The 13,373-nt window shown below is 35.7% G+C and overlaps 6 protein-coding genes across 6 annotated transcripts in view; 2 read left to right on the top strand and 4 right to left on the bottom strand.

Annotated features, from left to right (window-relative positions):
- The window catches only part of sm (heterogeneous nuclear ribonucleoprotein L), a 69,785-nt gene extending 69,010 nt beyond the window's left edge, over nt 1–775 (bottom strand). The window contains exon 1 of the mRNA XM_088050936.1: nt 637–775. Within this exon, the coding sequence (XP_087907062.1) occupies nt 637–705 (69 nt within the window). The 5' untranslated portion in view covers nt 706–775. The remainder of the gene's footprint in view (nt 1–636) is intronic.
- A 1,709-nt stretch (nt 776–2,484) lies between these two features.
- On the bottom strand, nt 2,485–3,637 carry Spt3 (Transcription initiation protein Spt3). Its single transcript, XM_088031599.1, has one exon. It carries the CDS (start codon nt 3,512–3,514, stop codon nt 2,633–2,635), a length of 882 nt encoding a protein of 293 aa, XP_087887725.1. The 5' UTR covers nt 3,515–3,637; the 3' UTR covers nt 2,485–2,632.
- A 51-nt stretch (nt 3,638–3,688) lies between these two features.
- Nucleotides 3,689–4,642, top strand: icln (chloride nucleotide-sensitive channel icln). Its single transcript, XM_088031601.1, has 4 exons — nt 3,689–3,941; nt 3,992–4,134; nt 4,184–4,432; nt 4,484–4,642. The coding sequence occupies exons 1-4, from the start codon at nt 3,823–3,825 to the stop codon at nt 4,582–4,584; spliced, it is 612 nt and encodes a 203-aa protein (XP_087887727.1). The 5' UTR covers nt 3,689–3,822; the 3' UTR covers nt 4,585–4,642.
- Upf2 (UPF2 regulator of nonsense mediated mRNA decay) lies at nt 4,638–8,733 on the bottom strand. The gene is made up of 7 exons (XM_088031597.1): nt 7,934–8,733; nt 7,478–7,827; nt 7,204–7,429; nt 6,303–7,152; nt 5,707–6,251; nt 5,484–5,660; nt 4,638–5,431 (listed from the first exon to the last, which is right to left on the bottom strand). Exons 1-7 carry the CDS (start codon nt 8,595–8,597, stop codon nt 4,866–4,868), a joined length of 3,378 nt encoding a protein of 1,125 aa, XP_087887723.1. The 5' UTR covers nt 8,598–8,733; the 3' UTR covers nt 4,638–4,865.
- A 359-nt stretch (nt 8,734–9,092) lies between these two features.
- On the top strand, nt 9,093–12,403 carry LOC148179220 (dehydrogenase/reductase SDR family member 7). The gene is made up of 6 exons (XM_088031598.1): nt 9,093–9,746; nt 10,032–10,534; nt 10,582–10,701; nt 10,753–10,919; nt 11,148–11,217; nt 12,134–12,403. Exons 1-6 carry the CDS (start codon nt 9,590–9,592, stop codon nt 12,149–12,151), a joined length of 1,035 nt encoding a protein of 344 aa, XP_087887724.1. The 5' UTR covers nt 9,093–9,589; the 3' UTR covers nt 12,152–12,403.
- Nucleotides 12,315–13,231, bottom strand: mRpS2 (mitochondrial ribosomal protein S2). The gene is made up of 2 exons (XM_088031600.1): nt 13,068–13,231; nt 12,315–13,019 (listed from the first exon to the last, which is right to left on the bottom strand). Exons 1-2 carry the CDS (start codon nt 13,171–13,173, stop codon nt 12,388–12,390), a joined length of 738 nt encoding a protein of 245 aa, XP_087887726.1. The 5' UTR covers nt 13,174–13,231; the 3' UTR covers nt 12,315–12,387.
- Nucleotides 13,232–13,373: the final 142 nt, after the last annotated feature.

The raw sequence follows: 13,373 nt of genomic DNA, 5'->3' as shown, positions 1-13,373 counted from the left end.
AAGCACGTTTGAATTGTTTCTTACACCACGAGAGTGTAATCTGTTTTGGGTTAGAAACCGATAAATCTAATATAGATGAAAATGTTATTATTGACCTAGGATGAACTGCATCTGGTTAGTCTTGTTTGGGTCATCGGCCGGCTCTTGTTCATTCATCCCAACAACCAACAGATTTCCGAAAAACAACTAATAATTGACAAGTGACACAAGTAATTATTCGAATGTAAAACGTGTTCTGATCGAGAATCCAATAAGAAAATTAATGTAAAAACCCTTCAAACATTTATCTGTAATTAATTTCAGCAAACAGATCGGAATAAACACTTGTGTTGACAAAAGTATCTTGCTTGACAGAATCGACTCTCATCAAGTTGCTTCGAAAACAGACAAATTCATTCCAGATAAGAAACCCCCGTTCAAAAATTTGATTCTACCACCATAAAGACCCTGAGGTTCATTCACCGGGAGACACCAAATTAAGCAATAATCCTTCTAGACGAAAAAACTCTGAAAACTGTCACATTCCTTCAGTGACAGGCTCCAAGTGGTTTTCATCAACCCTAACCTAAAAGCTTTGAACAGTGACATCATGTAAACTGGCGTCGGGACGCACGAGTTGAAATAAAAATAACTTACTCTGTTGTTAGCCGAGTCGGTTTCTGTCCGTTGTCTTTTTGTATGGGGTCCATCGCCATTGAACGCCATTTTGAAACAAACAAACACTGACAAGAACTCGCCGCTACTACGGCACGCGCAGAACTGACAGCTTTTACCAAAGGAGGCGGATGCGCAAAGATAGCATGCCATGACGGAAAGAGGTGGTGCCACCTGTCGGCTACCAGGAAATCCTACTGTAGATAATTTTATTTGCCAAGGTCGGATACCGATAAAGCGGCTAAACTCTTAGCTTTTTCACGAGGATTTCAAAAATTCTTCGGAAGTAAAGCAAATTTCGAGTTCGAGTAAACGCCTTCATATTTCTAGTAAAGTCCATATCCGGATACAATAAGTTCAAAAAGTTTAATAATGTTAAATTATTTTAAATAAATAAAAGTAATAAAAATACAATAGTGAAAAAGTTCTTGACAAAAAAGATACAAAGTTACAAAAATTTAAAAGAAAATCTATCAATAAGTAAAACCTAAATGAAAATTCCCAACAAGTCAAACAATCTAAAAAATTAGAAAAAATAAGAAAAAATTAAAATCAACTTTCCGAAATTTTGATCGGCCATAACTCAGTTATTTGTTGTCGAATCTGAATTTAAATCCCAGATTTGGAACCTGTGGAAAATTCTGCGTACACTGATGTATAATAACATTAATAACTTAAGTTTACTCTAAAAAATAAGCGAGATATCGATATCAAAAATTTGGCATAGTTTTAGTCATAAATTTTGGCGAAAATTTGCAAACTTCGACTGTAAAAAAATCAAAAAACTATTACTTATGTAAAAAATCGCGAGAAAAACGATGGCGTAAACCGCATCTCAATATCTGAAATAGTTTCCGAGATATCCAGCACGAATTGTTTCAAACCTTCAAAAATTTGACTCTCTGGCGACAACCCAAAATTTCAAACGATCATAACTCAGTTATTTGTTGACGAAAATTGAAAATTCCCATGTTTTTGGATTCAGCGTGACATTCTGCGTAAAATGAGACAAAAATTTGTTGAGTTTGCTTAATAAATAAACGAGGCATTGACCAAAAACTGTTTTGAAAACGTCATTTTATGGTGATTTTCAATCAATGTTTTCAAAATGAAAACGACGTTTAATGGCTTTGAATTATACATCAGTCGAAAGAGGAGCTTGAAATTTATCTAGTGGCTAAATTTGAGATTGATCGGACAAATAGTTTACAAGCTATGGCCAAAAATAATAAAATTGAAAAATTTTCATCGTTTGAGTCGGAATTTTTTTTCGCGAAAAATTGACTATCGAATTTTAGACTTTTGAGAACATTTTCTAACGTAAAATGAGCCGAGAAAAAGAATGGCGCAAACCGCATCTCAATATCTCAAATAGTTTCCGAGATATTTAACTTTAAAAATTACGAAAAATGAGGAAAAATGAAAATCAACTTTCCGAAACTTTGATCGGCCATACCTCTGTTATTTATTGCCGGATCTGAATTTAAATCCTAGGTTTGGAATGTGCGGAAAATTCTGCGTACACTGATGTATAATAACTTAAGTTTACTCGAAAAAATAAGCGAAATGTCGATATCAGAAGTTTGGTATAGTTTTTGTCATGAATTTTCGCGATAATTGCGTTTTGTATGTAGGTGATGTACCTATTTGTCGAACATTTAAGTAACCACGGAAATCGTTCATAAACGGAACAACACTGGCGAATCTCAGGGTGTTAATCACATTCCTCTGACGTCTTACTTTATGAACACACCACAGGCGTTTAATTGCTATAGCGTTGTAATATTACCACCATTGTTCTTTTGATAATAAAAAATAAAAATAAATAAATAAATAAATATTTTTTTTTAATTCAGTCAGTTTTAATTAAAAAAAAGAGTCTATATCGATTATAACTAAAAACAAAATAATAAGTCGATGGGTTTACATTTTTTTTAAACTTAAAACATGAATTCGTTATAAAAAATAATTTAAATGATTACAAGGCAAACAAATAATGGGTCTCTGGTAGTTTTCCTCCAAAATTCAACTTCCCAGCTTGTGGGCAATGGATTCTTCTCATTACTTCTTTAATCTCGTTAACACTAATTGGCGGTTGTCCACTGTAGACTCTACTATAATCCAAATTGGTGGTTCCACTAGCTCCATTAAACATCGTTGAAGTGTAATAAGATCCATATAAATGGTTCAAAGGATCAGTTCCACATTTAGCCTCCATTCTAACTAGAAGAGCATAATCTGTGATTTCCACTACTGTTTGGTATGCTAAATATGACAACACTAAAATCGCGTTTGGATTAAAATTAATTTCTTTCTTGGGATCAATCCACAGTTTCAGTTTTTCAGAGTTTCTCGCAGTAATGTCTCTGCTGCAAAAAGAAGCAGTTCTCGCTTTACAAAACTCAAGATACCTCTTTTCATCTAAAGCTTGTGATATCCTATCAGCTCTCAATAATCTTGCTTGTTTCACCTCATCAACTTCCGATAGATCAGTAAATTCACCGGTTTCATCAATAAATTCAATAAACTTCATCAGTTCTCCTTTAGGCCTGGGATCTTGATCTATTTCAGTAACACCAGAATTTAGGTTTTGGAACTGTGCCTTCAATTGTCGGTTCTTCAAAAACTGAACAAAACGTCGCATTTTGTATTTGTTATGACGCATAAGAAACACTAGTTCTTTGCCTTTCAGGTTTTTGCCATCGGAGTACTTGAGAGCTTCTTGTACTATCGTTCGGAGCTGTTTTAAAACGATGCTCTCCACCAAACGCACTGTCTCGGGATTAGGTTTGTGACTGTCACCGAAACCGAACATCATTAAGCAGATTTCGTTGTAAAACGTGACTTTTTGCGGCTCCATTTTCACAACACTGCTCGTATTTTCAAACGTAAACACTAAACAAACTTAACCTTATTCATATGTCTGACAAATGACGTCTTTAGGCAAACAAAATGCTTTACTGTTATTGGTTGATCACATCAAAATGTAAATTCTGCTCGGTGAATGGTTGATTCAAAACCAGCATAGCCAACAAAAAATTAATTTTAACAAAAGTAACTGTGCTGTCATTTCGACAACGTTTTTATAGGTGTCCGGAATAGTGTTGCGATTGTTTATTTTTTGAAATAAACCCGCTTAGAAGTTCATAAAGTGTGAAATATATCCATATGGTTGTTATAAATACTTTCAAACACCCGGAGTCTCCGGTTAGGTTAGAACAACGAAATGTTACAATCATCTTGGACAAAACTAGTCTTGGAACAGGAACTCTTTTCGTCAGCGAAAAGTTTGCCCTAAATATCTTAATATAAGCACATTCTTTACAGTTGTTTTTAGAACTATCAGTTGGCAAAAGGACGGGGATGTGGGTTTCTCGTTAGAATACTACAATGTGTCCCTTCATGCTGTGTCCAAAGACCCCAATGTGCATGAAAAAGAGTGTATTTATATACTGACTGACCCTCATATTAATTTGACTGGTATTATTAGCAATAAACTTTGATGGGTGTGGCAGTAATAAAATTGTAGGAAACAACAGTAGAGCTCAAGATATGGAGGAAGGGGACAGTGATGCAGAATCAGAGCCTGATTTGTCAGAGTTAATTCTAGTTCCTGAAGATGCTTCTTTCATACAGAGCATTTATGAAAGTATAAAATTGTGCCAAGAACTGAATCCTGATCCTGCAGATGTAGATGAGGATGATGATGATAATTTATATGAAGATGCAGAAGAAGGAATGTACATAGAGGGAGAATCTGATCAAGTTGGAGATGCTGGTATGATTACAAACTTAACAACCCTTCCATCATTCAATTTGAATGTTTCAGACATTAATATGATCACACAGAGGTTACAAAATAATTCAGTAGACATCCAAAGTAATCATAGAAATGGAAATGAAGATGAAGACTTTGAAGATGCAGATTAACTTTCAACTTCTACACTAAGTTTTGTATGTTTCTAAATGTAATAAAAACAACAGAAAATTCAGTTTTTTATTTCAACAGTCAAAATCGGTAACAGATAATCGTACAGTTTGAATGAACTAAAAGAAAATACTTAAAATGAATTAATTTTCTTTGCTCTCCATCTCTGAATTCACTGATTGCTAGCTAAAATAAGACTTCCATTTATCTATTTCTGAAAAAAATCATCCTGAACTTCTTAGCCCTTAATCGCTTAAAACCATTTCTTCTTAAAACTCATCCTTTACCTAACTCTTTTAGGGCCGAAAATCAAGTCAGCGTCCGGGGCCCCTTTCGGATGCTGATACTTCTTCCTTTCACGATTCAAATTCTGCGTGACTGGTCGATTCTGTTGTTGTATCATATCCTGATAATCCTCTTCTTCAAACCTTTCGGTAATATTCAATGTTAAACGCTTCACTCGTTCTTTCTCTGCTTTCTGAGCCAACTCTTGGTCTCTCAAGTTTTGAGCAAGTTCTGAATTAATATCAGCTTCGAAATTTTTGTATTGCTGTTTATTCCCTTTTCGTACCATTAACACAAATCCGATTTTGTTACGCTCAGCGTCTGGAGAATCCTGCAGCTGGTCGTACGTTTTCTTGTTTGATTTTAACACAACTGGAACCGATATGTCCACATTACCCGCTTTGACCGGCTCACGCATTCGTTCTTGAATGTTTTCAGACACCATCTTGTCCAGAGCATTAAGAAAGTCTTCATCTTCCGGGCATTCTAATTTTCTAGGACCACTGGGAATTGCCAGGGACTCCGAAACTTGCTCTTGTTCCGCTTCGCTGATTTCCTGCTCACCTGAAGCAAACATTCTTTTAAACAAAAAATTGAAATCGCGTAAGATTTGTACCTTCATCATCTGAACCTTGCGTGTGGTCCACTGTTTCGTCTTCAGTAGCAGTGTCGTCAGTGATCGGAGCTGTAACACCTTCAGAGACTTCGTCTTGTTCTTCAGTGTCGGTCTCTGCGATGGTTTCTAAGCCGTCTTCATCGATCTTGTTTTCATTCAAATCTCCCGTGATTTTGTCTGAAAAATATTGATTCACTTCTTGTTTTCCTTGTTTATATTTTACCTATGCCTAGAGTAACCCTGATGTTGTTCAACTCAGTTTGAGTCTCTTCAAAGCTCTGACACAACTTTATCTTCGGTCTCAAACTGGTGAGAGTATCTTTAAAAATGTGCTCCAAAGTCGGTGGAAAGGCATCTTTCCATAAATCTCGTTTAAACCAATAGTACGATTGTAAAAAGACGAGATAGTAGTCCAATCGTCTTTTACTGCTTCCACTGCTGAAATATGTTCCACAGGTTTCAAGCAATACACATGCTAATCTTATTCTGAAGAGGTGATTTGGTGGGTCCAAAGGTGAAGGTACGTTGGGATCCATCGATACGCCGAAAGTTATCAACGAGTAGAGTACCTTAAAAATATCGGCACTTTCGACCATGCGATAGTTATAGAGCTCGCCTAGATATTTAACTTGAGCTACACGTCTTTGGTTATACTTGGCAAGGTTTACTTCCATGCCCAAACGGATGTCTTCTAGAACGCTGTCCACCACTCTCGTTCCCACCTCTTCTTGATAAGTTACCAAACCCGCGAGAAGGTTAGCAAGACATCTATACCAAAAAAAAACCGTAAAAAACAACTAATTTAGTTGAAAAAATTACCTTATATTGAAATATTTCACGTTGTGCGCGCTACTCAAGCACTTTATAGAGTACGCTGAAATGTCTTCATTAGTCCAATCCAATTTTCTGATCAGTCTCATAATCTTATCCGTGTTGTTTTTCTGCAAATCTTGAAAAAGTAGTTTCCTGATAAACTGGTGCATAATAGGCCTCTCCTTCTTTGTGATTGTTACGTCAGGTGGATTTACATAATAATATGCGTTTTCAATCTGCGTTACGTATCTCGAATCTAACGCCATTACAGCTTTTTTCCTCATCATCTGCTCTAAATAAACTCTCGTCCTCTGATGTGAATCGGGACTACAATACAAGAACCTCCCACACACCTCCAACAAATTACACGCCATTTCAATGTGATGATGTGAGAAGTCGTACAGTAAAACCTTAAGACAATACAACGCTTCAATTTTTGAATACAATTTAAACTTGACGAGTTCTCCAATAAATCGAACTACTTTTATCTTCGACTCAATATTGATTTGATCTTTTTTTCGTACGTGGTACTTGAAGTCTTGGCGTAACATCTGACAGAGCTCGTTACCGACTTCTGGTAAAGCAGGGCGAAGAATCGCGACAAAACGAGCGTAAAATGGAAGCAAATCCAGACGAGTGCGATTCACACCAAAGAGAGCGCGGACAAGTTTCTTACGATTGTGCTTGTTATTGAGAGTAACAAGGAAATCAATAGCGGCGTTATCAATCATTTCGCGGTTCACACAGTTTGGAAGGTTGTTTACAAACGCTTCAAGAACTATCTTATTGCTTGCGTTGGTAGTGGCGACGTCTTCAGTTTCGTCTTCTGCAGGAACAGGCGTTTCCTCGACCTGTTCTGAAAAAGCCAACTGTGAGCTGAAAATTAACTAAAATCAAGTAGAATTACCATCATCTTCAAGTTCTTCTGTGGGGATTTCAGAATCCAGAACCTCCTCCGTGACTGATTCCGCTGGTGGCGGCGACTGTTTATTAATGAATGAAGTCGGAAGGAAAGCTTGTAGCTCCGGTAACTCACAATAAAATCGTTGCGTTTCAATATCGCACCAAACATTATCAATATTTGCCAACGCGACCTCGTCTAAATCCGGTCCTGCACCTGTCACTATCATGCTCTGAAAAATAGTAGTTTTGGGTCTCATATTATAAAATTATTGTACTACCTCGTCGCTTTTTAGTGGCGTTTGGCATTTCAGCGTTGGCAAGTCTTCATCTAAAATCTCAGCAAAGCTTTGGGTAGAAATAAAGAGCTTTTCATAAGTTGATTGAAGCGACTCTAATTTTTCTTTTCGTTCTTGGCTGAGTTCGCCTTTTGTTTGAAGTATTCTCATGTTCTGTTTCTCAAAATTCTGGATTTCTTGGTGATCTTTGACTAGATGTTTACTGAGCGACATGTAATAGTCCTTCAGTAAGGTTTTTACATTTTGCTGCTTTTCTGGAGGTAGAAAGGTACTTTTTGGAATGGGAGTTTCGTATTTCTCAGAAAGTTCTCTCATTTTGCGTGGTACCAAACCTAAAACCCTCAATGTATCAGATTTATATTTAAAAATAATTCAATATGCATCTTAAACAACAAATTCCTATTGCAGTAAAAAAACGTAAAGTTGTTGCAAACTCACCAGCATAGTCTTCCCCACAATGCTTGCAAAAACTCAGAATAATTGAGCAGTTATAATGCTCATCCTTGTCCATATTAACCAATGTTGTGATGACAGTCCCCAATAATGAAAATGCATGCTTATTATTAAATAAACTGGCCTGCACCAGCTCAGCATAAAATCGCAGATCCACCCTTAGCTTGCTGGGGTTCGGTATTTTCTCTCCAACCTTAAAAGACAGCGTCTTTTGCCAGTTTTCAAAAAGATGTTGAGAAAAATCCGCATATGTTTGATGCAAGATACTACACATTTTAATAGCAGCTGCTACATCCGTCATCTTCAGCTTAGCATCCACAATAGCCGCAGCAATCTCCGAAATGTACTTGGACAGATTCAAACCTGCCATGTCTTTCAAATATGCTTCAACTTGGTTGGCTGAAAAGTTTTTAATTTTTTTAACAAAAGCTGTGTTCTTTTTAAGACTAGAGTCAAGTTTACTGAAGTGAGACTCGCTCGGTCTTGTGTTGGGGGCATTTTGATTTGCTGTTCGCAGTTCTTGTTTTGTGTGGAATCTATCTTGAACTTCTTGGATGTAAGAGGTTAGGGTGTTTTTTTCATCTTGAGTCGCTGCATCGATGCTGTTTTCATCTTTTTCAGGATCGTTCTCTGGCTCTGTGGCGGTCATTTTACAGGCAAATACGCCCTTTTGGTGATAAAATAGGGTTAATATTTATTGCAAAATTATTATTGACGAAAACAAGTGCAAACCACAACATGTAGCACGAAAATTCCCTAGAGTTGTCAGATTTGACATTTGTCCCTGTCAACGTGTCATTGAAAAGTCAAAAATTATGAATCGCTGTAGAATTTAAAAACAAATTAATGGAATTTACTAACACTTGATTGTTTTTTAAAAATTGAATCCATAATAAACCAATAATGCATGATTATGGGACTTGATAAGATGTATTTTAAAATGCAGTGTTACCAAATTTATTAATTTTTTCACCCTTCAGATTATGAATACCGATTTAAATTTTTAATTTATTAAGCTGAAGCCATAGCCAAAGTTTCTGCTCTAAAATTGAGAACGCATTTTAGTAGAATATTAATAAATTTCTTTATGCGCCATTTCTTTTTAATTCCACCAAGGTTCTGTTATCTAGTTATTTCCAAGTTGCGTGGAAATTGAACAAGGAAAAAAAATGGAAAAAATTATGTGACAGGTGGAATTTGGAGGTTATGTAGTGTCCGCAAAAAAGTTCAAAAATATTGTCTTTGAAAGTTTTCGGGCCAAAATAATGCTGTCGTTTTTTTATTCTGTTATCTAAACTTTCCGATAAGCGACGTCAATGTTGAAGGTCGCTAACAAATACTTCCACAAAAAAATTTAATTTCTCATTATAATACCTGCCATTCATTGTGAAAGCTTTTTTGTGTTTACATGTGCCGTTTATTTAAACAACTCATGTGACATCCCTTCCTTATAGCTCATAAGTCATAACCCATACTCAGCTTTGTTATATCACGGTCAGCGACCCACTTGTACCATGACCTTATTTTTGATAAGATATTATCTTCTGTGAAAATTCTACTTGTGGGAACAATAACATAAACAGCAGCAGAAAACGTACCTTCCGGGCAGCATTCAGTGTTATTTCTACTTTCGGTTTAGCCATGTCTTTCGTTATGTCTTTGATTCCTAAAGTTAGAATGTTTTTTGAAATTGTTGGTGTAGGCGTTGTAACTTATGGTGCTTGCTATTTGTTTGCTATGTGCTTTGTGGATTGCGATTTGGAGCTCTGGTACTATTCAGTATTTGGGAAATCACCTCGTAAGTACAATTAATTACATATGTAATACCTCTGACTTTTCAAAGCCTTTACCTTACACGTTCAAATTTTGCACAGCAGGTGAATGTTTACAAATTTGAAATATTTCATTAACAGCGTCGACCATTTGATATTTTATGCCCATATATAAGTACTTTTAATCACATAACAATTTTTAGATCAAACAAAATTATGTGGAAAAGTTTCTTCCGTTTATTTTATTTACTGTTGAACTCAATGGTCTAAATTTGATCTACTATTCTTACACTTACATGTATTTATATTAGGCAAGCTAAAGGGCAAAGTCGTCTGCATCACAGGAGCTTCAAGTGGCATTGGAGAACATACCGCAAAAGCCCTGGCCAAACACGGCGTCAAACTCGTTCTCACAGCCAGAAGAAAGAACGAGCTCGACAGGGTTAAACAAGAATGTATTAATTTATCAAAAGGGCAACTTACCGAAAACAATATCCTCAACATCCCTTTCGATATCACCGACTTATCCCTCCATAAAAACGTCTTTGATCAAATTATAAAACAATTTGGAACATTAGACATATTAGTTAACAATGCCGGTAGATCCCAAAGGGCTCTTTTTGAACATATCGAAATGAATGTGGATAAGCAAATGTTCGACCTTAACGTCTTTGGTGTCGTGAATTTGTCACGACTTGCAGTAAAACATTTTAATGAAAAGGGATCCGGGCATGTGGCTGTAGTTTCTAGTCTAGCTGGTGTCTTTGGAGTCCCCTATTCTGCTACGTACACAGCAACAAAACACGCTATTCATGTAAGTTTTTTAAAGTACAAAACTGTCCTATCACCGTATCATTAAAGGGGTACTTTGGAGCTTTAAGAACAGAGAAAACTGGAAAGAACATCGCGGTGACACTTTTGTGTCCTGGACCAACTTACACGAACTTTTTACAGGAGAGTTTTACAGAGAAAGATGGTCAGGTATTCGAATTTTGGTTTTTGTGGAACACAATAGAGATTCGGGATTTTCAGAAATATGGAATTCCGGCAAATAAAGCTGATAGACGCATGACTGGTGAGAGATGTGGGGAATTGTGTGCCATAGCTTTAGCTAACAAGGCCCAGGAATCATGGATGGGGGTCTTTCCAATGATGCCATTTGCGTATGTTGCTGTGTACTTCCCAGTTTTGTCAAAAATGTAAGATTTTACTACAAATGATCTTAAATGACGGACCAACTGCTGGCGTAAAAGCAGGTGCATTTCAGGGTTTTTTATACATAATACCTTTTCAAAGCAGCTACGGGAAGTGAATCAGCATTAAAACATTTTTTTATAAATTGAATTGTATTCAATTATTCCTGATGACGAGTAGTTGGTCCAACAATTATTTAACTCTCGCTATGCTAATATCGTTCATTTTTTCAGGGCTTTGAATCTTTTGGGTCCACAGCGATTATTTAAAATCAGAGATAGCAAAGAAATTACATTGGATGAGGTAGTATAGTTTAGTGTGCCATATATTTTTCGTGTTATCTTTAGTTGGTAATTTTCCATTATTTTGTTTTTGTTTACAAAGCATTATTCGCACATTTTTATGCCAGGGCTACCTACCTTTCTAATTATTTGATGAAAATTTTAATATTTACATACTAAGCATTCTGCAAAACTCAAAAATCCATTAAACACATTTTTGTTCAACTGAAGCGAAGTTACTCATTTTCCTTTTTATTAATTTAAAACAATTTTAGTTCTTTTCAGCAATAGTGTAAACATGAATCTTATAAGTGGTGATGCTTTTGTAATCTAAAATATTTTGTTTTTTTGGTCGGTAGTTGAAAAAATTGTGTACTTTATGTAACCGGTCTCGAAAATTAGCGCAAAACGACCTTCGTTAAATTCAGACGATTATTTTATGTAATGCATTTTTGAACTTTCATTTACATACTTTTACATAATAAAGTAACGTACGTTTCCAAATTATCAAAAAATTAATAATTAAATTTGACCACAATGGATAAAAAAAGAGATTTGGAAAACTTCCGAATTACTTATACAAATACCAGTTTAACCTTTTCAAATTAAAAAAAAAAGAAATTTTAATTCAATCAAGGATAAGTTGTCGCCAGAAATAAAATTAATAAGTAAAAGTAATCTCGGTCAAAAAATGATTGTTTATAGTCGATCATCGACGGTAATTTATTTTCATTGAAATTCTTTACAATTTATTGTAATTACATACATCCGTTTAGGCGATAAACGGTTTTACCATACAATTGCTTTATTGTTAAGCAGTTATTCAAATTCTATTTATAGCTGCGATTTTAAGATTCTTATTCCTTCAGTTTGAAATTATTTATTTTCTATGTAGCAGTAAGTATTCAATTTAATTTTAAAGCCTTTCTTTTTTCCAGGGTAAACAAAAAATGTAAATTATCTTATGGTGATGGATAAATTTAACTTTCTTACTAACCAGAACTTTATTTTTCTACAATAACTGTGGTTGTGGAATAAAGAATCGAATTGTTTTCCGGGGGTTGGTGCCAAATCCTTACTTTTAAAAAATTGCATGCATGGTTATGGTGAATTGCATGATAATATTTCAATGTTTTTTATTTATATATTTTACAAGCTACGGTTGTACATAAATAATAAACCAAAAATACAATCATTGTTGCATATCAGCTTTCCTTTTTTCTTTCCCCCTCAAAATTGCCGCTTTAAATAATTTACAATACAATTCTATGGCGCCAGGTGAATCGTCATTACCAGGCACTGGATATGTGAGAAGATTTGGATTACAATTAGAGTCCACAATACCAATTGTGGCGATCCCCATTTTAGCAGAGTCTCTTACAGCAGTATGTTGTAACAAAACATTATTTAAAGTATTCAAAAATATACACAAATCTGGTAACCTTGTCACAGCTCCAAACTGCTTGGTGGCGTTTGTAAAAATTCCACCTCTCCAATTTCTAGTATGTGCAAACTCCCCACATTCTTGAGCTGTTTTTTCTACTAAATGAGAGTTTTGTGCTCCTCTTAAGAAAAACAAGATAATTCCATCTCGATAGGCAATGTGGGCTGCAACGTTCAGTGCCCGCCGCAAATATTCAGCAGTCTTGTCTAGATCAAAAATTATGTGGCCCAAGCGGCTACCATAAATGTAAGGCAACATGCGCTCGTCAAGGGAACCATCCCGGTGTCCGTAGTGCACCCGCGCGTCAAAGAGATCTTTTACTGTAAATAGATTGTGGACGTTGAAGTAATCTGGTTGTTTTAAGGGGTCCGTTTGATCCGCTAAAAGTGAGAAAAATCAGAGAGCGGTATTTTATTTGTAATACTTACTAGTAGGAGATGGGTCTTGAACTTGAGCTACAGTAGAGTTTAATCTGGTTCTTTGATATAAAGCATTTTTTACTAACTTTTGTGAAACTCGAGAAAGCGACTGCATGACTTTGAGGTTACAATTTACAATGGAGTGCGGGCCTGTGGTGCGGGCACTACCGCCTGTAAAGTATGCAACCTTGCACTGTGGAGGATCAACAAACGAGTTTTTTATGAATTAGTTAATATCCGTAGTAAATACAAAGCTTTATCGAAACATGTACGAATGAGGCAATGCTACCACCCAACAGTTCTGGAAATTTCCAA

The sequence above is a fragment of the Gnatocerus cornutus genome, chromosome 2 (assembly GCF_029298725.1).
Source record: "Gnatocerus cornutus isolate USDA-ARS CGAHR chromosome 2, icGnaCorn1.1, whole genome shotgun sequence".
Classification (NCBI taxonomy): Eukaryota; Metazoa; Arthropoda; class Insecta; order Coleoptera; family Tenebrionidae; genus Gnatocerus; species Gnatocerus cornutus.
Note: the sequence above shows the minus strand (reverse complement) of the source record. Positions and strands in the feature narration are given on the sequence as shown.

What these genes read in the sequence shown, in the direction of transcription:
- Spt3 (XM_088031599.1), bottom strand. Translation starts at nt 3,514, where the DNA reads ATGGAGCCGCAAAAAGTCACGTTTTACAACGAAATCTGCTTAATGATG.
- icln (XM_088031601.1), top strand. Translation starts at nt 3,823, where the DNA reads ATGGTTGTTATAAATACTTTCAAACACCCGGAGTCTCCGGTTAGGTTA. An exon ending in CCCTCATATTAATTTGACTG is followed by an intron (nt 4,135 to 4,183) that starts GTATTATTAGCA and finishes ATAAAATTGTAG; the next exon opens with GAAACAACAGTAGAGCTCAA. An exon ending in TGATCAAGTTGGAGATGCTG is followed by an intron (nt 4,433 to 4,483) that starts GTATGATTACAA and finishes TGAATGTTTCAG; the next exon opens with ACATTAATATGATCACACAG.
- Upf2 (XM_088031597.1), bottom strand. Translation starts at nt 8,597, where the DNA reads ATGACCGCCACAGAGCCAGAGAACGATCCTGAAAAAGATGAAAACAGC. An exon ending in TTGTGGGGAAGACTATGCTG is followed by an intron (nt 7,828 to 7,933) that starts GTGAGTTTGCAA and finishes TGAGGGTTTTAG; the next exon opens with GTTTGGTACCACGCAAAATG. An exon ending in GCAAGGTTCAGATGATGAAG is followed by an intron (nt 5,432 to 5,483) that starts GTACAAATCTTA and finishes TGTTTGCTTCAG; the next exon opens with GTGAGCAGGAAATCAGCGAA.
- LOC148179220 (XM_088031598.1), top strand. Translation starts at nt 9,590, where the DNA reads ATGTCTTTCGTTATGTCTTTGATTCCTAAAGTTAGAATGTTTTTTGAA. An exon ending in AGTATTTGGGAAATCACCTC is followed by an intron (nt 9,747 to 10,031) that starts GTAAGTACAATT and finishes TATTTATATTAG; the next exon opens with GCAAGCTAAAGGGCAAAGTC. An exon ending in CAACAAAACACGCTATTCAT is followed by an intron (nt 10,535 to 10,581) that starts GTAAGTTTTTTA and finishes GTATCATTAAAG; the next exon opens with GGGTACTTTGGAGCTTTAAG.
- mRpS2 (XM_088031600.1), bottom strand. Translation starts at nt 13,173, where the DNA reads ATGCAGTCGCTTTCTCGAGTTTCACAAAAGTTAGTAAAAAATGCTTTA. An exon ending in TCAAGACCCATCTCCTACTA is followed by an intron (nt 13,020 to 13,067) that starts GTAAGTATTACA and finishes TCTCACTTTTAG; the next exon opens with CGGATCAAACGGACCCCTTA.